The sequence below is a fragment of the Oncorhynchus masou genome, chromosome 31, assembly GCF_036934945.1.
Source record: "Oncorhynchus masou masou isolate Uvic2021 chromosome 31, UVic_Omas_1.1, whole genome shotgun sequence".
NCBI lineage: Eukaryota > Metazoa > Chordata > Actinopteri > Salmoniformes > Salmonidae > Oncorhynchus > Oncorhynchus masou.
In genome coordinates, this window is record NC_088242.1 from 33,795,870 (window position 1) to 33,821,809 (window position 25,940).

Here is a 25,940-nt window from a genome sequence, read left to right on the forward strand (position 1 = left end):
TAATCTTTATTAAGGAAAATATGGGTAGAATATTGCAGCAAACACAACATTACAGTTGGAACTTAATTTGGCCCACGAAAATGTCTCAACAGAATGAAACAAGGTATACCTACAGAAAGCTACTTATAACCGATTTTAAACTAAATACAGAGCACACAATTAAAAAGACAGATCAAACTTAATTTAGCCAATGAAAATGTCTCAACAGAATGAAACAAGGTATACCTACAGAAAGCTGAGAACATCTTCTCTCCATCTGTGACAACAGGATAGCTGTGCTTTCCCAGCAATTGGATTGTTATACAAAAATGTTATACAATCAGAACACGTTTATTTCTCCCGCCGGGAAAGGAGAGAGAGAGTGGCTCGCTGGACACAACAGCAGGCCCCAGAGAAACCACTCAATGAAAGGATCAGAGTACTGAAATCATTAAGTTTGCTGACAACACAACAGTGGTAGGCCTGATCACCGACATCGACGAGACAACCTATAGGGAGGAGGTCAGAGATCTGGCCGGGTGGTGCCAGAATAACAACATATCTCTCAACGTAACCAAGACTAAGGAGATGATTGTGGACTACAGGAAAAGGAGCACCGAGCACGTCCCCATTCTAATCGACGGGGCTGTAGTGGAGCAGGTTGAGAGCTTCAAATGTCTTGGTGTCCACATCAACAACAAACTAGATTGGTCCAAACACACCAAGACAGTCGTGAAGAGGGCACGACAAAGCCTATTCCCCCTCAGGAAACCAAAAAGATTTGGCATGGGTCCTGAGATCCTCAAAATGTTCTACAGCTGGAACATCGAGAGCATCCTGACCGGTTGCATCACTGCCTGATACGGCAATTGCTCGGCCTCTGACTGCAAGGCACTTCAGAGGGTAGTGTGTATGGCCCAGTACATCACTGGGGCAAAGCTGACTGCCATCCAGGACCTCTACACCAGGCGGTGTCAGAGGAAGGCCCTAAAAATTGTCAAAGACCCCAGCTACCCCAGTCATAGACTGTTCTCTCTACTATCGCATGGCAAGCGGTACCGGAGTCCCAAGTCTTGTGTACCCCCCCAACCCCTCTTTTACGCTGCTGCTACTCTCTGTTTATCTTATATGCATAGTCACTTTAACTATACATTCATGTACATACTACCTCAATAAGCCTGACTAACAGGTGTCTGTATATAGCCTTGCTACTCTTTTTTCAAATGTCTTTCTACTGTTGTTTTATTTCTTTACTTACCTACACACACACACACACACACACACACACACACACACACACACACACACACACACACACACACACACACACACACACACACACACACACACACACACACACACACACACACATTTTTCCCCGCACCATTGGTTAGAGCCTGTAAGTAAGCATTTCACTGTAAGGTCTACACCTGTTGTATTCGGCGCACGTGATAATTAAACTTTGATTTTATTTGATAAGCTATAGCTAGCTAGCACAGCAGTGTATAACATGTGGTGAGTAATTGACTCAAAGAGAGAGAAAGACAATAGTTGAACAGTTTTGAACAAATTAATTTCTTCCAAAAGGAAAGAGAAACAAGAGAGTGACAGAGAGAGATTTCATAATTCTTTTCACTTTCAATTTCACTTACTTAGCTAGCAAATGCAGCTAGCTAGTTTAGCCTACTCAACCACCCTGCTCAAACAGAGGGATGATTTGTTAGCTAGCTGGCGATGATTATCCAACACAACACTGGAACTCTTCCAAGTCAAGGTAAGCTTTTGGTTTTACAAATGTATTGCCACTTGGTCTCGCCGTTGTAAGTGCTAAACTGCTTATTGAATGTACACTGTAACGTTACTGCATGATTGTAGCGGGTTTACTAACAAGTTAGTTATATTAGCTATGTTGACTATGATGTTACTTTAGGTAATATGGTGACAACGATGTAGGCTGTGTGTAGCAGTTATGATATGGTTTGGCTTGGAAAGGTTGTTTCGACCTGGTCATATACAGCTAATGTGTTGTGCATTGAAGTCCACAAGCGAAGGGAAAAGGTGAGAGGAGGAGAGCACATAAATGCGAGAAGGAATACAATGAGGCTGCTATGAAAATGAACTGTGTTTACGTGTGATCAGGGCTGTATTTATTTCACCGATTTTGTTGAAAAACGGAAGCAAATTGAATGAACCGGGATAAACATGCCTGAATTTGTCCAATAGAAATGATTGTTTGCAACTGTTGGACTAAAGATTACACTCTAGATCAGCTAGATGCATGCAAGAGTGTGCAAGGCGATATGGAAAGTGTCGCTGTCTGTCACCTCAAATCTTTCTCTTCGACCTGTGTGCACCTCTGTTGTAAACCTCCGATCATAGGCTAGGTTGTAGCAACCTCATGATGGGTATAGGGAATATTTGAGTATCATGTAGTAGCTTAAACCTATCTCTGTTACATTGAACTGGGTGAATATGAATGCCAGTCATCCAATATGCTGTTATAGAAATAAGGCCATGCTCATGAAAAAAATAATCATCCTCCCTCTTAAACGGCACTGACCGCCACTGCCTTACACACCCGCAGCGTCCCAGTGGTTTCCCATAGACACCCTACACATTAAAATGTTAGTCATTTAGCAGACACTCTTATGCAGAGTGACTTACAGGAGCAAATAGGGTTAAGTGCTCAAGGGCACATCGACAGATTTTTCACCTAGTCGGCTCGGGGATTCAAACCAGAAACTTTTCCGATAACAAGTTTATAAATTGCAGTGGATCTGTGAAATTAGTAGCCTAGTAGTAGTAGGGCGTTGCAAGTTAACGATGTAAACAATGGCACTTTCTGTTAATGTACTGGCCATATGTAGGCCTAGGTTGTCTAGTCTAATATTGGTAGGATAGGCTATAACAATGGGAATTCCAAACCACCTGTTGTATAATTTATAGCATTTCACTTATCTCAACAATATTAGAAAAATTACTTTAGGTCTGCTTCAATGGCTTTTACAGGCTAGCATTGTTAAATGAGGACTAATGTCAAATGTTAACAAATGAATGGTAATATTAAATTACATTGAAATGAATGCATTTTCAGGTGGTGTATATTGCAAGGTCCCTCAAAATGGTTTCCTTACATTTCAAATGATCCAGGTTCAACCACCATTTGTCCTACTACATGTTCAGACTACATTCTGAGATAATATATGACAGTGCAGTTTTTCTTACTATTATAGGCAACCTTAAGTTTGAATATTGATTAATTGAGCCTATGGTTCATGAAATGCGGTTTAACCAATGTATGTTGCCTGATAAAGTGGGTTGTCAACAATTCAATCAAAATAATTTGATTTAATTTAAAAAAATGTTTTACCCTATTCTTAGTTCACTATACTTTTTGCTGACATATCAACCACCTGGTTGGAGCACATCTTTCCAAAATTCTTGCTGTTTACATTTTAGCTATTTATTTTCATATTCCTACTCTTCCAAGGTCTCTACTAACAGGAATGGTGTCATGTTAATACCTCACCAACTGCATTCCTGCATTTTATCCCATGTCTTTGGTGACTGATTGTGAGTTTTCTTACAGCCCTCTGAGTGGGCAAAGTTAAGAGTGCCACAGCACTGAACTGCAGCAACCCAAAGGGATACAAATGATGTTAATTGATGCAGGAAGGCTTGGGGAGGTGACCAAGTTCAAGTGAACAAAACATGCTCTATCAGACGGTTGAGAATAAGGTTAAAGGGATAAAGAAATGTGAGTTCTAGTATGTGAAATGTGCCCTGAGCACAGCTGCTAGCGAGTAATTATATCTCTGTTTCCAATCTCAGCAGTTGTTTTGGGTTCCTTATGAAGGTATGATCCGCCCACATGTAGCCTAACACACCCCTAGACAGAATGGTGGGCATGTCCTTTCAATTAAGACATAATATATATATATATTCAGTCAAGTCAGTTAAGAACAAATTCTTATTTTCATAAAGGGCTGAAAGGTGGCTGACACATATCAACCTATTTATTGATACCTACAAAAATGAATTCACTAGGAATAAGAGTTACACCTGAAATATAGCAAATTATATGTTTTTAAATGTTTTTACATATGTTGAATAACAGGATACTGGCCAGACCTATTTTATATCTAGTGGACTAAAACGATGTAATAACATGGTCATATCAGGCTACTTATCAACACTAACACTATATGAAGCTATGAAGACAAGTGGATATGTAGGCTAAATCTGTTTTATATGTTGGTGAATACTGTTTTAATGTTTATAGGCTAGGTAGCCCAGGCTACTTCAGATCTATAGGCCCACAAGTCCATCAATCAATACCATGCCTCTGCTCGGGTTGATGAACAGGTTTCAGGAGCCTTGTGTTTGTCATATTATATAGACTACGCGTTACTGGACTAGAGTACTTGGTAATTGAAGGCTGCGCCCTAGTTTGTGTCCAATCAGAGGGTATCTGCCGTGGAATGAATAAAGCAGCAATGCGTAAACAAGCGCTGGATCCTCCTCCGCTCCTTTCCTATCATCTATTCTGAAACCAGTTCCGTATTCAGTGCTAGCCTACATTAATGTAACATCGGCGCCCACATCATACAGCGTATATAGATAGAATTGTCGGATAAGATCACACCATCTCGACCATGGAGCCTTGAACTGGAATGTAAGAGATGCGTTTACTACTCGCTACTCAGAAGCAGAGAAAACGATGCTTGTGCGTATCTTTTTTCCGTAGGTGCTGTGATAGTAAAGTTTGGGGTGGGTTGGGAATGCGATCATGTGTCATACGGGCTATCAAGTTCTAGACATGTGCTTTTTGGTCATAGTCAAATGTGTGCCGTGGCGCTAGTCTATTTATTATCTTAGTGATTGAATTATCTTTGTACGGTCCCCACAGTTAGGCTGAATCTTAAGTCAGTTTTTCAGGGTATGATAAACTCACCATAATGTAATTCGCGCAATACCGTGGTTGACAGAATGACGCGTATGGTTTCCTGGTGATGATGAGGGACATAAACCCCAATTTTGTCACTGTAAAGGGGACCATCCTCGATTTCCTTACTGCCAATTGAGGATTTTTCAGCAATCAAATTTGTGACAATTATATCATATGACATTTCTTCTCAATATATACTAGTCATAGGTTTACCTGGTATTGAACTCTGGGATCATGCAACAGCATAATGACCATAGCTAGCTAATAGCGAAAGCAGAGATCTCGATTTTCTGTGTCGTTCCGCTTGAGTTGGCGAACCGAAGTAGCCTTTCTCCAAACTTTGGATTTGAAAATACTATTTCAATTATATTACTGTGACAATGAAGGGGTTATACACTTATGTCATAACAATCTTTGGAAGGAACTGAAGTTGCTTTCGATTTTAAAAAAGCATAAAGGGGCGGGGCATAAAGGTGAAACGTTACATGCACCTGTAGCCTTGACTTGTAATGAAATAGGTGTTGGTACTGTTCATATTTAGGTACAGGAGCTCCACAAGGCTTTTGAGATAATATTCTATAAGAGGAACATGAGCTCAAGCAGTAGAACATTTGAGATGCCGGCACTTAGCTCCGGTTAGCTCCTGTTCCAAGTCAAGCACTGCCTGTAGCTTATCCATGATATTTGTTTTGGTCAAATGTATTCTATTTCATGAAATAATACAACTTTGCAATTTGCATTTGAATTTGTGGTCACACTTTTTCAAATATCAAAGCACGTAACCTGGGAAATACCCAAACAACGCTGTTTTCTACTTTCATTCACAGACACCCACAGCACCACAGAGATGAAAATGCAGCACACTTGATATCTCCCTGGAGGGGAAACCTGAATTAAGATGAAGCGACTGAAGGGGAAAACCCAGAAGTGTGGAGCATTTCAGAAAATCCTGTGAACTCTGACCTCCAGCCCCCATCTGCCATCATTCCTTTCCCCCAAATACACAGCACTCCCATCCATCAACACTCCTGCTCTGGTCCAAGATGACCTCGCCGAGAAAGCACCTGGTCAAGGATTTCAACCACTTTATCACATGCTACGTATGTAAAGGATACCTGAACAAGCCCACCACGGTGACTGAGTGCCTGCACACCTGTAAGCCCCCTCCCCCTTATTCTCTCTTTCGCTCTCTCTCTCACTTTCTCACTCTCACTCAATCTCTCTCCTTTACTCACTCACTCACTCACTCACTCACTCACTCACTCACTCACTCACTCACTCACTCACTCACTCATTCAATCTCTCTCTCTCTCTCTCTCTCTCTCTCTCTCTCTCAGGTGCCTCATTCATAATGACATCATGTAATGTAGGCCTGTGGGAAATGGGAGCTGGCTATACCAGAAAAACAACACATTTTCACTATGCATATTTGTATGATTTCTATTTAGTTCTGCCTAATATATATGCATTATACCTAACTTCCCTTACTAGAAATTATATCTAACAAGGATTTTATGCAGAAATATCCTAAGGATTTTTTTGGGGTGTAGTGTGACTTAAAAAAACAAAATCTTTACGGCATCTATTGCACCACTAAAAAGTGCTAGAGTAGCTGGAATTCAGAGCTCACTGAATCAATTGGCTGTCTTATTTGTTGTTTTATGCCACAGCCTTGCACAGTCACAGCAATGAATTTTTAAAAAGCCCTCTGTTGATCTCATCGATGTCATATCCTGCATGATTTACAGATCATATTACATGGCATCCTTCTCCATTTCTGCCCTCTCCATCTGAACTGAGTGTTTTATTGGAGGAGAACGGCAGATCTCGCTCCCATGAATGACACATCTCAAGTGATCAGGGTAAAACACAGTCATCTGTGGGTTCAGTCACCATGACAACAAATATCCTCCACACATGATAAGCTGTTTGTGTCCAATGCATTTGTTTGTTTGAGGGCAAAGTCACTTCTTTACAGTCATATAAGCTGTATTGACCCCTAGTCATAATCTCAATAATGAAAAATATCAGCCGCTGCCTCGTACAGTACGTTTTTGCTGTTGCGTGATCTCTTTCAGTGTGTATGCCAGTGAATTACAGAGATCTCCAGCAAAATATATATTTGACATTAGTCTAGACTGTTTTTGTTTGTAACATCTACTATAAATCAAATCAAATTGTATCGGTCACATACACACATTGAGCAGATGTCATTGCGGGTGTGGCGAAATGCGTGTGTTCCGAGCTCCAACATTGCAGTAGTATCTAACAGTGCAGTAGTATCTAACAGTGCAGTAGTATCTAACAGTGCAGTAGTATCTAACAGTGCAGTAGTATCTAAAAACAATTCACAACAATCCACACAAATCTAAAAGTAAAATAATGGAATTAAGAAATGTATAAATATTAGATTGAGCAATGTCGGAGTGGCATTGACTAAAATACAGCAGAATAGAATACAGTATAAACAGTTGAAATTGGAAGTTTACAGACACCTTAGCCAAATACATTTAAACTAAGTTTTAAACAATTCCTGACATTTAATCAGAGTAAAAAATCCCTGTCTTATGTCAGTTAGGATCACCACTATATTTTAAGAATGTGAATGTCAGAATAATAGAAGATAGATTGATTTATTTCAGCTTTTGTTTCTTTCATTACATTCCCAGTGGGTCAGACGTTTACATACATTCAATTAGTATTTGGTAGCATTGCCTTTAAATTGTTTATCCTGGGTCAAACGTGTCGGGTAGCCTTCCACAAGCTTCCCACAATAAGTTGGGTGAATTTTGGCCCATTCCTCCTGACAGAGCTGGTGTAACTGAGTCAGGTTTGTAGGCCTTCTTGCTCGCACATGCTTTTTCAGTCCTGCCCACATATTTCCTATAGGATTGAGATCAGGGCTTTGTGATGGCCACTCAAACACCTTGACTTTGTTGTCCTTAAGCTATTTTTCCACATCTTTGGAAGATCCATTTGCGACCAAACTTTAACTTCCTGACTAATGTCTTGAGATGTTGCTTCAATATATCTACATAATTTTCCTGCTTCATGATCCCATATATTTTGTGAAGTGCACCAGTCCCTCCAGCAGCAAAGCACCCCCACAACCTGATGCTGCCACCGCCATGCTTCACGGTTGGGATGGTGTTCTTTGGCTTGCAAGCCTCCCCCTTTTTCCTCCAAACATAACGATGGTCATTATGGCCAAACCGTTCTATTTTTGTTTCATCAGACCAGAGGACATTTCTCCAAAAAGTACGGTCTTTGTCCCCATATACAGTTGCAAACCATAGTCAGGCTTTTTTAATGGTGGTTTTGGAGCAGTGGCTTCTTCCTTGCTGAGCGGACTTTCAGGTTATGTGGATATAGATACTTTTGCACCTGTTACCTCCAGCATCTTCACAAGGTCCTTTGCTGTTGTTCTGGGATTGATTTGCACTTTTCGCACCAAAGTATGTTCATCTTTAGGAGACAGATGAGCCATAAGACGGCTTGAAATACATCCACAGGTACACATCCAATTGACTCAAATGATGTCAATTAGCCTATCAGAAGCTTCTAAAGCCATTACATAATTTTCTGGGATTTTCCAAGCAGTTTAAAGGCACAGACAACTTAGAGTATGTTAACTTCTGACCCACTGAAATTGTGATACAGTGAATTATAAGTGAAATATTACACGTGTCATGCACACAGTAGATGTCCTAACCGACTTGCCAAAAATATAGTTTGTTAACAAGAAATATGTGGAGTGGTTGAAAAACAAGTTTTAAAGACTCCAAGTGTATGTAAACATCCAACTTCAACTGTACATGATTTCATGAGTAAAGCAGCATGTAAACATTATTTAAACATGATCAAAGTCACTAGTGTTCCATTATTAAAGTGGCCCTTTGGTTCCAAGTCTATGTATAAAGTACAGTATTCAGAATGCAATTACATGTGAATTACATGCAATTACATGTATACGTATAGGAAACGTCTGAAGAGAACATCTGCCACTATTACACACTACTGTGCACAGTGAGGTCTGTCTCATATGTGTCATGCGCAGTAGGTGGTGCTGGCTATTGAAAGAACATGTAAGCTGTTGTCCTGACATATTGTTTCCCTTGGCAGTCATGGTTGCTTGAGTATGACAGCAGCTCACTACTGTACGTTTGCGAGGATTGTTATGTAGGCTATAGGTCGGTGCATAGTGCACAAGTACATAGAGTATGCGTCGTGTTGACAATGGCAATTGCTAGAGGGGAGACTGTGCCCTGTATTTCCGCAGATATTGTTGATCTGTATTTTTATCTGACGATTTGACGACATCCCATTGTGGGACGTCGGCTTAATCCTCAGGTCAGTATTGTATGGAATCGGTTTTGTGTTCTTAAAAGAACGATCAGACCGTACATCGTGTACCACCTCATAGATGGTGTACGTGTGTCCGTGTGCCTTATTGCACATACAGTATGTGTACATGCACGTGTGTGTGTGTATTGGCTGCAGCTGACCTTGGCTGTGTGACCGATGTGTGATAGAACTGGCCAGGCTATACCCACTATTTCCTTATCTCCCTGCCCGGTCCGCAGTTTAAATTTCAACCGCAAGCCCGAGTTTTTAGTCATGTTTCAAGGCTCAACAGACACTCTGCTGTTTATCCAGTTGAAACTGTAGAAATGAGATGTTAAGAGTGCTATTCCTTTTGGGGTTTTAAACTTTACTTTCAATTGAGAATCATTTTTATTGTGGAGATTACCTGAGAGAAAGGGACAAGGAAAGAGAATATGCCATCATCGTGGCATTTATTTAACACCGGAATGGTGTGATAAAAAAAAATCCATATTTACTTTAGGTCCGTATTTTGAGATGGTCAACTTGTCTTTGTCTCGATCTCCTTTTATTCTGTCAACAGTTTGTAAAAGCTGCATCGTCCAACACTTTGAAGACAGCAACGACTGCCCCAAATGTGGCATTCAAGTCCACGAAACCAACCCTCTAGAGATGTTAAGGTAATACACCTAATTTGACATCTTTGACAGAATCTTATCTGCATTTATGTTCTTTTGAGAATCACAGGATCGTAATGTATACTACTGAATAGATGAATATATCAAAACCATCAGTAAAGTATAAACATGCTGGCCCTTGTGCTTCTGAACTGGCCCTAGCCGGATTTTGGCAGTTTTTCTTCAGTTGTCTACTTGACTTGTGAGATTGTAAGGCTGGTGTGGGCTGGGCTGGACTGGGGGAGGATAGAGTGAACTTGAGCTTGGCTGCGGTGAGATCCAGGCAACAGCTGGACACCATTCTGGAGCCAAGGTCTCAACTGAAGACCTCACCCAGTGCTCAGCCACCCAGCTACCCAGCCCACAGATGCAATGTCTGGGAATGTGTGTGTGGGTTTGTGGTTGTGTGTGTGTGTGTGTGTGTAAGTGTACTTACTTTTATTCTTCCTTGACGTCTCATTCTATCGCCAGGTTGGACAACACTTTAGAGGAAATCATTTTCAAACTCGTGCCTGGGCTGAGAGAAAGTGAGTGAAGTCATTTTAGTATCCACCAACATCAGATATAAATCTTGCCTTTGATAGTAGGCCTAAGAGTTACTCAAGCTGTTTTCCATTCGACTTGAATGATATAACTCCTGCCCTGCAGGACTCTACAGTGCTACCATTTTGGGGGCATAGAAATACTTTGCTGTGCTACCTGGAATTCTTATTTGGGAGCACTAGTGTCCCTAGAAAATAAATTGCCCAGGTAATAATTATTGTAATGATTTCTTCGCTGTCCCGCAGCCTCAGCGGTACGCAAACACGTGGTGGCACAGAAAGAAAGTAAAAAGGAGTGCTTTTTCGGGAGATGAGCTTCAAACGTAGCTAGGATTCATATAGGCCCAAAGTAGGCTATATCTCAATCTTAAAAATCTATTGTTCTGCTGCTCCTAAACCCTGTATTTTGTAATTGCTGGCAATTCGTATCATTAAAGGGGCAATCTGCAGTTAGTACATCCATATTTGGACTCATAAACGAATGATATAAATCCATTGATTCTTGAAGAGTATAACTTCTAAATGCCACATGAGCTTAGTTCAACTGTTGTACCCCATCAGAAGCCAAAATATAAGCTCCCTCCCCCCATTGTTTGTAAACAAAGTCATTGTAAACAAAGTAACACTGTATAGCCTCAAAACACAGTTAAAATTATAATCCTTGCATCCATAGCTCTGTCTATGATTTTGTGGGTTGTTACATTTCTCCATCCCAGGGGAGAACGACTGCCCCTTCTCATTGAAGCCACGGTAGATCAAGTCCAACCGTGGTATTGCAGGCATTGTTAGCAGAAAACAGGATATCCCCATTATGGTGAATGGAAAAGATGGGAATTTTCGTGGTCAATCTTCGTGTAAATATATATATATATATTTGAAGACAATCATGATACCAATAATTGCTTCTAATACACCAGATGTACAGTATGTCCTTGAACCGATTATTTAAAAATCGCACATAGAAGAAGTATCCTGAGAGGGGGCAGAACTGAGCTAGCCTACAACGTCACTTCCTGGACTAGTTCAAACTGCGCATGTTATGTCTCCATGAGACACCATCTTAACCAACTTAATTGGCTTCAATGCGCTACTGATTCTTCAAATAGGAATGAATGGTGTCACGCGATCAACGGTTTTGTCCATTTATATGTACAGTCATTGCTCCAGCCCCATCCCTCAACCTTTTACTGAAACAGTGACGGGGACAGCTTTGTTATCGTTCAGCAGCAGGTTGCCCCTTTAATACACAAAATATTTTTCGTTGTGCTCCTAAATTTCTTTGTGCGCTCATATATTTTTAAACTTAGGAGCACACATTCTTCTTGTAATTGTTTTTATCATAGAGCCCTGCCCTGTGTATACATATCTTCTCTGTTTTTGCTTATTGACTAGAGGAACAACAGCAGGAGATTGAGTTCTGGAGGAGTCGAAAGTCGAAGGAGAACGGAGAAGGTAAAAGATCTGTATTTAGTATCCATGAAGACCAAGACCCTCAGGGGGGACCAGAATGAACCTTGGGCTTGGGTGTGAAGAGGTGGGCTGTGATTGGTTATTAAGGTGAAAGGTAAAGAGGCTCTATGTGGGAGACGGATCAGCAAGGCGACAAAGAGAGAGATGGAGTTACAGTACGACTTAGGTTCTATTGTTGCAGTGGTGCACGACTGTAGGTGGCTGTGAGTCATATGAGGCTGAGAGGGAGAGAAGGAACAAGAGGAGGAGGGACAGCACACTCTACAAGGCATCGACAAGATTAGCCTGTTGATGAGGTATAATACAGGTGGGGAATAAATCAGATGGAAACCACAGGATGACTAAAGGTGGATGGATTCAGTCCGCCAGACTTAAATGCCATCTCCATGACAATGTGATGATAGACAATTTGTCCCAAAGGTCTTACCTTACAATTTTGCATTTCGAAGTGAAAAGCGAAAGACATCAGGATCAATCAAATCCATGCTTATTGTGAAGTATCTTTTCACAGTTTTAAACAAATTCAAGATAAGCAAGCTGAACTTGTGTCCGCACAGTGCGTGCTCTTGTTCACACACATACATATAACATGCTTATCCATTTCTTTGTCATAGAAGATGGCCCCCGATCAAAGAGGTCTAGGCTGGATGCCGAGAATGATGATGGTGGAGATGGAGACTACCACAGGAGTGACCCTCAGATAGCCATCTGTCTGGATTGTCTACGCAACAACAGTCTGGTGGAAGAGAACATTGTGAGGGTAAGTCGCGGGGGAGAGCTCTATCTGTAGCGCCTCTCTGCTGCTCTTTCCTCCACGTTCACCCTCTTCCCTGTCTCCCTAACCTCATTCCTCCACCTCTTTTAGGCTGATTTGGTTAGGTACAGTGTTACGAAGCTAACTCCGTTACGTCCCTCTAACTGTCTTAACACCGCAGAATGTGAGTTTGGTAGAATATAGAGAGACGATGACGCTGTGGTTTTCCTTTATTTCCTGGGCTGCCATTGAAAGCAGGTCATTCAGTCAGACATGCTCCTCTATCAGCAGGTGTTAATCCAGGCCATCACTAATTAGGCAGTTGTTTTCACGAAAATAGTGGTCCTCGTTGCAACAGTGGTGTCGCTGTTCGTAATTGGTTGGCAGAACAGTGAATATGTGGAGAGAGGAGAGGCTCACAATTGGTTTCAAATTGAGGCATACTACATACAAAAAAATTAGGGTTCCTCAAGTGTTCTTTGGGAAGGGTGGTGGTTCTATGTGGAACCATACTGACCCAAAATAACCCTTGGAACCCTTCAATGGTTCTTTGCACTTTTAAAAAGGGTTATTTCCTCTTTTTGTGATAATTAAGATGAAGGGGCAGTGGCTCATTATATTATTTTTGGGGCGTGGTTTGTGCAGAGCTCTTTTTGTGCAACCGTGAGTGAGAGTCATTCCGGTTGATAAAATCCGTTGTGTTATTCTATTACATATTATATATGCCTATGGCCAGTGACGGTGTCTTGTGAAAGACTCATATATGGCCTTGTGTCAATTGAGAACGGTTGACTAAGTCAGTCGTTCTCAATCCTCTCCTCAGGGACCCTCAGCTGTTCCAGAGCTAGCACAACCTGATTCAACTTGTTAGTAAACACAATAATAAAAGCTATGGAATTGTAGCAACATAATATGGCTATTAAACCCGAATAAAAAAAACATATATGGTTTTACAAAGACTGAGAAAGGTTATTTATAGAACCATTCTCCATAAAGGTTATATATAGGACCATAGAAAATGTCCTATACATTGTTTTTAGTGTATATAGAAGGAGTTTCTCTGCACCAAAAGGTACAAAAGGTGTCAAAATATTCCTAATTTACACATTCGTTTATTTATTTATTTTTACCTTAAAATGGCTGTTTGAATGTTTGGATTTACATGCTCTTCACATAAGTAAAAAAAAAAACTAAAAAAAAAAAAACTGGGAGATGTGCCTGAATCATTAAAGTAATCTTCTGAACCTCCTCTAGGGCTTAATGAAGAAATTTATACGCTGCTCGACTCGAGTGACAGTCGGAACAATCAAGAAGTTTCTCAGCTTGAAGTTAAAGCTTCCAAGTTCTTATGAGGTAAGAAAGCTTTTGTATATGTGCTCTATACCCTTTCGTATGTATCTACTGTATGACAGATATTAAGCCACATATGCTATTGAATATTTATCCTTTTATGTCAGTTTTGTTTGGGCCTCACATACAGTAGCTGTTCCCGCAGAGTCTCTCCTGTGTGTTTGGTGTTGTGGGTAAAAGTTCTGGCCTTGTTTGCAGGCCCCCTGCTGTACTGAGTCTGTCCTTAAGGCTTCAGCATGCTTTGGTTTGGCTGGCACCGAGCCGAACGAGTGTGCTTGCATACTCCTTTAAAATACCTGTGCTTGAAAAATGAGAAAAAGCGGCAATCGTACTGTTTGTCCATCTTGAGATGCCGTAGCCAGTATACACTTCCTCAAAAATGTCCGAATTATTCTAAGATAACTCCAGAAATCAGTCATTCATTTTGACGTTTTTGCCGAGGAGATCTTAGTCACGCAATTTTACATCTAACTGAGATGTTTCGTGCAGTATTTCTCAAGTGAGAAAATGTGCATGTAAAGAAGTCATCTCTCGTTGAATGACAACACACAACAACACTCGTTGAATGACACACACAACACAAACATGCAAGAATCCCTATTCTTGATCAATGATCGACAAGGGGGCGTAGACTTTGTCTCCGAACTTCGGCTTGCCTCGAGAATTTTTGTGTGTGCGCCATACAGTAAATATTGGTGCATTGTGGGAAAATGTGGGCGGGAAAGAATTTCTGTATTTTGAATGGTACTGTAATTCCACCCCACAAAATACAGTACCGTACATTATTTTTGGAGCGCCAAAAACCTTTTGACCACTAGTGGGTGCATGGTATTGTTGTTTCTAACTTATTAAAGGGATACTTTGGGATTTTGGCAATGAGGCCCTTTAACTTCTTCCCCAGTGTCAGATGAACTCCTGGATTCCATTTTTATGTCTCTCTGTCCAGTATGAAGGACGTTAGAGGTTGTTTCACGAGCCAATGATAACTAGCGTTAGCGCAATGACAGGAAGTCCATGGGTACCTACTAGCACTTGCAGTGGCGCCCATTCGTTTACAGATCTCCCCTTACTTTCAATCAGTAAAACATTTTTTCAAGGCCTGAGGCACTTTTTCAGACACATTCCTAAAGCCCAAGAAACAAATACTTAGTTTCCTAGTACATATGGAAATGAAAAAGGTTCAGGAATGACTTTTGTGAAGGTTACTGTAAAAGTGATTTATTCAATAAAATCTTTTTGACATTGATGACAGGCACATGGGCCCCCAGAGCTTTTCTGTTTGTTGGACCAGTATAAGAAAGGAAGATTTGTCTAGCTCTTCCTCTCAAACAGCATATACTCTCACTATGTCCCGCCGTCTACCTCTTTAGTCACCAGCCTCCGTGTCCCCTCACAGCTAGACGTCCTATGCAACGGGGAGATCATGGGAAAAGACCACACCATGGAGTTCATATACATGACGCGGTGGAGACTTCGCGGTGAAACCGTAAGTAAAGCCCCAAATGATATCAATATTTTGAAATATGCTAAGCCCTGTACCTTTCTAGCCATGGGGATAAACTGTGGCTGCTGAATGATGGTCCCGGAGTCTAGTCTCCATGTGATTCGCTGCTTTGCTTGGCTTTAAAGCTGATTAGCTGGTTAGACGTCTGAAGTCCACAGCCACTCTACTGTATAATCTGCCACAGCAAGGAGGATTTTTTTTAAATTAAACCTTTATTTAACTAGGTAAGTCAGTTAAGAACAAAGTCGTATTTACAATGACGGCCTACACTGTACCAGTGGCACGGTTAATAGAGCTGATTTACAGGCCACCTTTAAAATGTGTCTGGTACTATAGGTTCACATCAAAAGTACGGTGAGTTAAATTGGTGGTTCCTTTTGTTACAATGGTACGAAACACCATTGGAGACATTTGCAAGGCTAGTATGGTATTGGTAGCTCATGGTAAAATGCAGTTGACATACAGCACATAGTGTATTTCTACCTCTCTTCCTCAATGAATTCAGAATTGACCCACTTTGTTCACTTCACCCAAAAAAAAGCACGTTGTGGTTGCTACATCTGGACCTTCAGTCAACCATGCATAAACGTAACCAAGCACCCCAAGTCCTTTGCACAGTATGCTAGGCTAACTAACACACTTCAGCTTGACCTCAAAAGCACTTTTGCTGGCCAGGCGCCTTGGCTGCTAATTTCATTGCTGATGATTGTCACTTTTGGATGGGCTGATCGGGGCTCCGGCAACACGGGGTCAGGTCAATGAATCGCTGTATTGGTCCAGGGAGACAGGTGAGGAAAGCAGTGAAGGCCCCTGACAGCTGCCCTAGCAGGGTGCCTGTTCCTGGGCTCATTGCCTGACACTCCTCTTCCACAGCCATAGCTCATTACCACTGGCTCAATAGAGGGGCCTTCTAATGAAGGCGTCCTGTTAGCAGCAGCAAAGACCATTTCTGTCCCAGTTTGGTTTCAACACACAGTACAATGCACTTAAGGCCTCGTAAACTGTACAGTTTTAATAATTCAATCGATTCCCCTGTTTTGAATGATACTCTGCTAAGAGATGAAATGTTATTTATAATAACTCTTTGAAATGAAAATGGATGCCCCCCCCCCCTTCAGCAAAATGTATCTTACCTAAACCCTCACTAAAAACAAAAACATACATCAAAAGTGACCCTCCCCATTACCCAAAAGAATAACTAAAACAAAGTGGATAGCAGAGCCTTAGATATGCAGTGAGAAACAGTTTTGTAAGCATTACACGGCAACATGGGAATTTTGATGGCACACAGGGCTGCGGGCCAGAAGGTTGTGGGATTGCAGACCACCATGGACAAGAGTAGGGGTGGAAAGATCTCTGTTATAGTAAAGCATCTGTTTTGCAGGTCTGAGAAAAAAAATGGCCTTTTTTTTAATAAACATTTCATGCAATTCTACATAATTTTACATGTTAGCGGAATCTTTTTTTATTACCACACAAATCAACTAAATTACCGGCTAAGAATGGACAGAGAGATAGGCCCATGTGATCATCTTATTATATTTCTCCAATGCCAAATCAGTGTAACGAAACTGTCCCTGTTTGCAAATTAGGAATCTGAGCATGGTACTTTCAAAAGTTAGGCCTACCTTTCCACCCCAGACAGAGTAGGCCTTCCAATGCAGAAAAGAATGTAAGCTTTAACTGCTAAGCTACTCTTCTTCCGTGGCTTAACCCAACGAGAGGTCACAAGTGTTTCTGTAAAAGACGTCTGGGTTTAAACATATTTTATTGTACAGAACGTGAATAGCTTAATCAGTTGCTAGTGACAAAAATGGATTACTTCCCAAGCAAAGTCAGCCTCTGAATGTCAAAGAAATGAAACAATGATATCCCTATATGCATCGGAGTCACGGTTTTCCCAGGTATTTTAAAGCTTGTTTCTAGCATAAAGCATCACGGACCAAAGGGCTGATATAGATAGTTTTATATAATCAGATCTGTAAAAAAAAAATACAAATCTTAAGTTAACAAGGTAGGCCTGTGCTTTTTGTCATTTTCTTTCATAATTTTTTTTATTTATTTTGCCTTTATTTAACCAGGCAAGTCAGTTAAGAACAAATTCTTATTTTCAATGACGGCCTAGGAACAGTGGGTTAACTGCCTGTTCAGGGGCAGAACGGCAGATTTGTACCTTGTCAGCTCAGGGGTTTGAACTTGCAACCTTGCGGTTACAAGTCCAACACTCTAACCACTAGGCTACCCTGCCGCCCCAAGGTAGGCCTATGGCATACCCTCTCATACCCTCTTAATGCGAGTCTTGGTTTTAACTTCACTGATACGGAGGGAGGCTATTTAAAGAGTGCATAGTGGGTGGAGGAATTGCCTGACAAATCTATGGAAATAGCAGCCTATAGCCTAATTTAATCTGTCTAACAGGTAGGCCTACCTCTTATTTCTAAAATAGGAAGAAATAGGCTCCAACACAAAGCCCTCTTGTTGTTAGTAAAGTCTCATTCAAATGAAGACGGTTGAAATGAATTATGCCTACTCGAATTTGCCTACTTTCAGCACCATGAGCTGTCCATTTCCGATAGATTGTGCTGCGGCTGCTGCTTCAAGTTTCAGCACCACAATGTAAGTTACTCGAATCTGATTGATTGAACTCGAGCTCTGATAAATACATAATGGGCAAGAAACATATTATTTTTTAATAAAAATAAATTATAGTAATAGCAAGCTATCAAAGTTTGATCAGCAAGAGCAGAGCAGGGTTGGAATATCCATTGCAGTGTGCAATGCAGCCTAGTTTTATATACACAATCCTAGCAGCTATCTTAGAAATATATGTTTGTTCTGGGCTTCTCAGAGCATGCACTTCATAGCCTATAGCCTAAAGACTATGGATCATTTGATTGAGACATCACTAAATAGCCTATAGACGCAATTGATATTGTGCGCCCAGCAGAGAATCAGAGATGAGGGGCGGAATCAGGCACACATCGATATACAATGCATTTGGAAAGTTTTCAGATCCCTTACATTTTCCCACATTTTGTTACGTTACAGCCTTATTCAAAAATGATTAAATAAAAACATGTTCTCATCAATCTACAAACAATACCCTATAATGACAAAGCGAAAACAGGTTTTTAGAAATGTTTGCAAATCTATTAAAAATTTGAAACAGAAATACCTTATTTATTCAGGCCCTTTGCTATGAGACTCAAAATTGAGCTCAGGTGCATCCTGTTTCCATGGATCATCCTGTTTCTACAACTTGATTGGAGTCAACCTGTGGTAAATTGAATTGATTGAACATGATTTGGAAAGGCACACACATGTCTATATAAGTTGACAGTGTATGTCAAGGCAAAAACCAAGCCTTGAGGTCAAAGGAATTGTCCTTAGAGCTCCAGGACAGAATTGTGTTGCGAGGCACAGATCTGGGGAAGAACACAGTGGTCTCAATCATTCTTAAATGGAAGCAGTTTGGAACCACCAAGACTCTTCCTAGAGCTGGCCGCCCGGCCAAACTGAGCAATCGGGGGTTAAGGGCCTTGGTAAGGGAGGTGACCAAGAACCTGATGGTCACTCTGACAGAGCTCCAGAGTTCCTCTGTGGAGGTGGGAGAACCTTCCAGAAAGATAACCATCTCTGTAGCACTCCTAAGCACACAGCCAAAACAATGCAGGAGTGGCTTCGGGACAAGTCTCTGAATGCCCTTGAGTGGCCCAAGCCAGAGCCCAGACTTGAACCCGATCGACCATCTCTGGAGAGACCTGAAAATAGCTGATAGAGCTTGAGAGGATCTGTAGAGAAGAATGGGAGAAACTCCCCAAATACAGGTGTGCCAAGCTTTTATTGTCATACCTAAGAAGACTTGAGGCTGTAATCACTGACAAATGTGCTTCAACAAAGTAGAGTAAAGTTTCTGAATACTTTTTTTATATACATTTCTAAAAACCTGTTTTTGCTTCGTCATTATTGGGTATTGTGTGAAGATTGATTAGGAAAAAACTATTTATTCAATTTTAGATTAAGGCTGTAACGTTACAAAATGTGGAAAAAGTCAAGGGTTCTGAATACATTCCAAATGTACTGTATAGCCTAATAAGCAACTAATTCTAAAACACTGAGAATATTGGAATTTCATCAATTACAAATTACATGACCCTCCGCTGGACTAGATTAAAAATAAAATAAAACCTCCCCTTGACTGAAATTGAAAAAGCATGACCCTCCCCCATTTTCCTCCAGGTAACCATTCTGTAAATGTCGATCCATCCCTAATTTAGGCTTGCATTAAATACAGGCTTTGGCAAGCTTAAAATAACCTTGTCCTCAGGCCTTATGCAGAACATTCTGATGCCAAGAACAGAGTCCCAGGAAGGAATCAGTAAAGCGCTTTTAGCTTAGAAGAACTATATCCAGTGAAGAGATCCATGTTAAAAAAAGAAAACAATCAGATGACAGTATTACTGATCTCACATGACCAAATTTGTCATCTGGGCCAGATCGTCCCACTTTGATTGTACCAGACAGGGATAATCTGACTGGTCTCTTAGGAATTCTCTATCTGTGCAGAATATGTGACAGCTCTGTGATGCCAAGAATGAATTCCTATCCTCCCCTGGACCAAATGACCAGGAACTGGGTCAGTGTGGGCCGACTCATTTCCGTTCTCTTTGGGATTGTACATAAGTGTCTCCTGCCTACCGCTGCTGTCTGCCTGCCTGCCTGTCTAAAAATAGGGCTGCTGCATGTGATGTCTGTGGAGTGTGTCTTTCACTTTCACCTGCTCTGGCATCAGACTTGTTCTCTCCTCATCACACTCGCACCGCTCTGCACTCACCTGCATTAGTGCTCTTCTCTCACTGCAGAACATCTTACTGTAGCTACGAAGCTACAATCTGTAGAGATTGTGTTGTTTTTGTGTTCTAACTAGCAAGTTCCCCTGTAAGTGTACTGTATATATTGTATTCTTACAATGCTAGAACATCTACATTCCTTAGTCTCTGATTACTGTCTCCGTTGTAATGGATTCTGTCCGAGGGTGATCAATGTCATCTCTCTCTTTCAGGACTACCCAATGGTACTAGAATATCGCCCACGGATAGACTTTGGTTGATGGAGGGAGACGTGGGACTACTCCTGCACTAACAGCCCATTGACAGACTACACAATGAATGGATGTGCCTGGCACAAGAGACAAGGACCACACATCTTCTTATCATCTGCATGCAGTAATCCGTGATTGCCTCTAATCTCATTCTGTTCTCTTACGTTATCCTTCAGTTTCACTGTCTGCGTTTCATTTGTCAAAAACGCATCAAGGGTTTGAGAAGCATGCCTGTGTATCATGACATATTGATTTTTTTTTTAAAGTACCGAAAACTGAAGAGGGAAGACATGCCCTTTAATTCTACAGCACATTGAAGTGTCCCTAATAATACAAGGTGAAATGACTAGTAGTCTGTTGTTACGCAACACAACAGAGACAGGTGTGCGCACTGGCAAACCGCTCATAATATTCCACCTTATCTATGCTGGATGTCGTGTCTTACATGGCTCCATCCCTTATTCCTGTTTTTAACTACAGTAGTGCCTTTCCCCACATGCCTCTTTCAGTGCAGTGCTCTCCGAAATTCAAACTGCTTTTCATATGAAATCCCGGATAGTGAATTCAACAGCCCCAATATATAGTCTACATACAACTACAAGGAAGCTATGGATACCATACCTACCATATCCCTATCTCAATAAGCTATATTCTTCCATTCCATGCCATTTTGATGTTATTACCGCATATTAAGCAATACAAGTACTGTAAGACTAGATTTGGCGGAAGAAGGTTAGAAGGAGCTGAATATCACCTACACTGTCTGAAATGTGTAGCTGTGTGTTTGTGCACTATGTAAACGTATTGGGCATTATTGTTGACTTGTACATAGCAGAGATTTGTATAGACTGTTTACTACTATGCTGTATGTCCTACCGGATGGCTTAACATTAATTTATTGTTGTTGCCGTATAGAAACTGTCCCAGACTGTCGTTACAGGGTCCGATAACCCTTGCCATTTGTATCTAATGGTGGATCAGTACACAAGTGCTTTAAATGCTTTTTCCCTCTTCACATACAGTGCCTTCAGAAAGTATTCACACCCCTTGACTTTTTTCCAAATGTTTTTGTGTTACAGCCTGAATTTAAAATAGATTAAAATGAGATTTTGTGTCCCTGGCCTACACACAATACCACATAATGTCAAAGTGGAATTCTGTTTTCCCGAGGAAAAAAAAATCTGATTAATAAAAAATGAAAAGCTGAAATGTCTTGAGTCCATAAGTATTCAGCCCCTTTGTTATGGGAAGCCTAAATAAATGATGGATTAAACATGTGCATAACAAGACAGATCATACGTTGCATGGACTTTGCAATAGTGTTTAACATGATTTTTTGAATGACTACCTCACCTCTGTACCTCACACATACAATTATCTGTAAGGTCCCTCAGTCAAGCAGTATATTTGAAACACAGGTTTAACCACAAAGACCAGGGAGGTTTTCCAATGCCTCGCAAAGAAGGGCACCTATTTGCAGATGCGGGGGGGAAAAACAGACATGGAATTTCCCTTTGAGAATGCTGAAGTTATTAATTATACTTTGGATGGTGTATCGATACACCCATTCACTACAAAGATCCAGGCATCCATCCTAACTCAGTTGCCGAAGAGGAAGGAAACCGCTCAGGGATTTTGCCATAAGGCCAATGGTAACTTTAAAACAGTCACAGAGTTCAATGGCTGAAAACATTGTAGTTACTCGACTATACTAACCTAAATGACAGAGTGAAAAGAAGGAAGCCTGTACAGAATAAAAATACTATAAAACCTGCATCCTGTTTGCAATAAGGCACTAAAGTAAAACTGCAAACAAATGGGGCAAAGAAATTAACTTTACTTCCTAAATACAGGGCATTATGTTTGGGGCAAATCCAACAAATCACTGAGTACCACTCTTCATATTTTCAAGTTTGGTGGTGGCTGCATCATGTTATAGGTATGCTTGTCATTGGCAAGGACTAGGGAGTAAAATAAATGGACTAGAGCTAAGCACAGGCAGAATCCTAGAGGATAACCTCGTACAGTTTGGTTTCCAACAGACACTGGGAGACAAATGAACCTTTCAGCAGGACAATAACCTATAAGACAAGGCCAAATACACTGGAGTTGCTCACCAAGACGACATTGAATGTTGCTGAGTGGCCTAGTTTCAGTGTTAACTTAAATCTTCTTGAAAATGGCAAGACATGAAAATGGCTGTCTTGGAATGATCAACAACCAACTTGGCAGAGCTTGAAGAATTTAGAAAAGAATAATGTGCAAATTGTACAATCCAGGTGTGAAAAGCTCTTAGAGACTCACTCACAGCTGTAATCGCTGCCAATGGCGATTCTATCATGAAATGACTCGGGGGTTTAAATACTTATGTAAACAAGATATTTCTGTATTTCATTTTCAGTACATTTGCTAAAATGTAAAAAAATATGTTTTCACTTTGTCATTATGGTATTGTGTTTAGATGGGTCAGAAAAAATATCAATTTTATCAATTTTGAATTCAGGCTGTAACCCAACATTTGGAACAAGTCAAGGGGTAAGAATACTTTCTGAAGGCACTGTATACCATTCATCTTTTTCTCACTCTCATCGAAACACCAAAGAATAAGAGCAGAGACAAACAGCAGTGGTTGTATTTTATCTGTTACATTTTAACAGAGACATAATAATTACAACATAATGTAGGCAAACGTTGAGAGTACTGAAGTCTCCTTGGAAGGAAACAAAACGTTTGCAATTTGCCACTGTAATAGGAATTTCCATACAGCAGATGTCTGTCAATAGTAAGTTGATGTTCATTTGCAGTTATGTGCGAACCAATCAATGGACAGATTGGACACCACTTTCTGGAAGGGCCTACAAGTTCAAGTTTTTACAAATCTCCGCAAGTAAAACTTTGAAGCTTACTTAGCGTTCTTGTGTACTTTCCTGTTTCACACGTGCTTTTTCCTGTTTGAAATGGTATCTCATATTTTCCCTAAAAACCCAGCTCTAGTGGTTTTAAATGTTAGCAAAGTAAATGTTTAGACCGAATAATCCTAGAAACGTCTCTGTGCTGCAATGAACAATATGTATTTTTGTAACAAGAAGAACTTGTCGATATTTTATCTTTAAAAATGACATTGTTTGTTGTACATTTAACAAACTTAAAATGCTGCCTGGAATAATCTATTATATTTTTCAATGTCAATGCACCTACAAGCATTCCTAGAAAGATTAGAACTGTAGATATGCAAGAGCTGCTCTATATGTGACATAATAATAAAAATACAAAAATCCAGAACTCATTGAATTAACTTGGTGTCATTTCATAATTGAAAAGTTACTTATTGTTATCTGTCAAAAGTGTGATTTTTGTTTTGTTTTAAAGTTTCAAACATTTGGTTTCAAGACTACTTTTCTTAATAATATGAATGGTCTGCATTTTATGATTGTCATTGACTCCCTCTAAATGTTTTTCTTTCTTATGAAGGCAAAGTTGATCTTCCTGATTCACTCCTAATTCCAAGGATCCCAAATGGTATCCCAGTTCCTTTCAGTTCCATCTTTCATCCTGACAAAGAGCGACCTAAACCTTCTGCTTCTCCTGGACAAACATGGCTCCTCAGTGCTCTACCTCGAATTGCAAAGCTACCGGTAATTTACCAAAGTTACCAGAATCTTCAGTCATTTTGTCACGCCCTGACCTTAGAGAGCCGTTTTATTTCTCTATTTGGTTAGGTCAGGGTGTGATTTGGGGTGGGCATTCTATGTTTTCTATTTCTTTGTTTTTGGCCGAGTGTGGTTCCCAATCAGAGACAGCTGTCTATCATTGTCTCTGATTGGGAATCATTCTTCGGCAGCCTTTTTCCCACTTGTGTTTTGTGGGTAGTTATTTTCTGTTAGGTATCTGTTTACCTGACAGAACTGTTCGCTTTTGTGTTGTTACGTGTTTCTTTGATCAATAAAATCATGAACACTTTCCACGCTGCGCTTCGGTCCACTCATTCCGATGAGAGCCGTTACAGAACTATGCACCACCAAAGGACAAAGCAGCGTGGTCAGGAGGAGGAAATCCTAGACGGGAAAGGACCCTGGAGGCAGGCTGGGGAGTATTGCCGTCTGAATGAGGAGATAGAAGCAGCGAGAGCAGAACGGAGACGTTATGAGGCATTAAACCATCGAGGCAAGCACGAGAGGCAGACCCAAAAACTTTTTTGAAGGGGGCACACGGGGAGATTGGCAGAGTCAGGGTTTAGACCTGAGCCAACTCCCCGTGCTTACCGTGGGGGGCGTGTGACTGGTCAGGCACATGTTATGCAGTGATGCGCACGGTGTCTCCAGTACGCATTCATTGCCCGGTATGCTCTATTCCATCTCCCCGCAGTTGCCGTGCTAGAGTGGGCATTCAGCCAGGAGGGATTGTGCCGACTCAGCGTTCCTGGCCTCCGGTGCCTCTCTTCGGCCCAGGTTATCCTGCACCAGCTCTACGCACGGTATCCCCAGTTCGCCAGCACAACCCAGTGCGGCCTGTTCCAGCTCCCCGCACTTGCCGGACTACGGGGGGTATCCAACCAGGACGAGTTGTGCCAGCTCTGCGCTCCAGACTTCCGGTGCGCCTCCACGGTCCAGTGTGTCCTGCGTTGGCTCTACGCACTGGGCTATGATGGCGCACTGGAGGCATAGTGCGTAGAGCCAACGCAGGACACACGTCCTGTGCCAGCTCTCCACACTCACCGAGCTAGAGTGGGTATCCAGCCAGGACATGTTGTGGCAGCTCCACTCACTAGGCTGCCAGTACGTCTCCTCAGTCTGGTGAGACCTGTTCCGGCTCCATGTACGAAGCCTCCAGTGATGATCCATGGCCCGAAGCCTCCAGTGATGATCCATGGCACAAAGCCTGCAGTGATGATCCATGGCCCAGAGCCTGCGGTGATGATCCATGGCCCAGAGCCTGCAGTGATGATCCATGGCACGAAGCCTCCAGTGATCATCCATGGCACGAAGCCTCCAGTGATGATTCAGGGAAAGGAGCCTCCAGCGACAGTCCCCAGTCCAGAGCCTCCAACGACGGCCCCCAGTCCGGAGCCTCCAGCGACAGTCCCCAGTCCAGAGCCTCCAACGACGGCCCCCAGTCCGGAGCCACCAGCGACAGTCCCCAGTCCAGAGCCTCCAACGACGGCCCCCAGTCCAGAGCCTCCAGCGACACTCCCCAGTCCAGAGCCTCCAACGACGGCCCCCAATCCAGAGCCTCCAGCGACAGTCCCCAGTCCGGAGCCTCCAGTGACGGTCCGCAGTCCGGAGTCTTCAGCGG

General features: G+C 41.6%; 1 protein-coding gene across 4 annotated transcripts; it reads left to right on the forward strand.

The window, feature by feature from the left end:
* The first annotated feature begins 1,650 nt into the window (after positions 1-1,650).
* On the forward strand, positions 1,651-23,930 carry LOC135523851 (polycomb group RING finger protein 5-B-like). Of its 4 annotated transcripts, none has more exons than XM_064950821.1 (9): positions 1,651-1,753; positions 5,755-6,082; positions 9,834-9,930; positions 10,399-10,454; positions 11,862-11,921; positions 12,554-12,699; positions 13,948-14,046; positions 15,440-15,529; positions 20,610-23,930. In XM_064950821.1, the coding sequence occupies exons 2-9, from the start codon at positions 5,971-5,973 to the stop codon at positions 20,655-20,657; spliced, it is 708 nt and encodes a 235-aa protein (XP_064806893.1). In that variant the 5' UTR covers positions 1,651-1,753; positions 5,755-5,970; the 3' UTR covers positions 20,658-23,930. The 4 variants fall into 4 exon arrangements, with proteins under 4 accessions (XP_064806893.1, XP_064806894.1, XP_064806892.1 ...); XM_064950822.1 differs by lacking the exon at positions 1,651-1,753 and adding an exon at positions 4,449-4,654 and having other exon boundaries at positions 12,557-12,699; XM_064950820.1 differs by lacking the exon at positions 1,651-1,753 and adding an exon at positions 4,451-4,705.
* Positions 23,931-25,940: the final 2,010 nt, after the last annotated feature.

Coding starts and splice junctions, on each gene's coding strand:
- LOC135523851 (XM_064950821.1), top strand. CDS start 5,971: ATGACCTCGCCGAGAAAGCACCTGGTCAAGGATTTCAACCACTTTATC. Junction 9,931..10,398: donor AACCCTCTAGAGATGTTAAG/GTAATACACCTA, acceptor TTCTATCGCCAG/GTTGGACAACACTTTAGAGG. Junction 12,700..13,947: donor TGGAAGAGAACATTGTGAGG/GTAAGTCGCGGG, acceptor AACCTCCTCTAG/GGCTTAATGAAGAAATTTAT.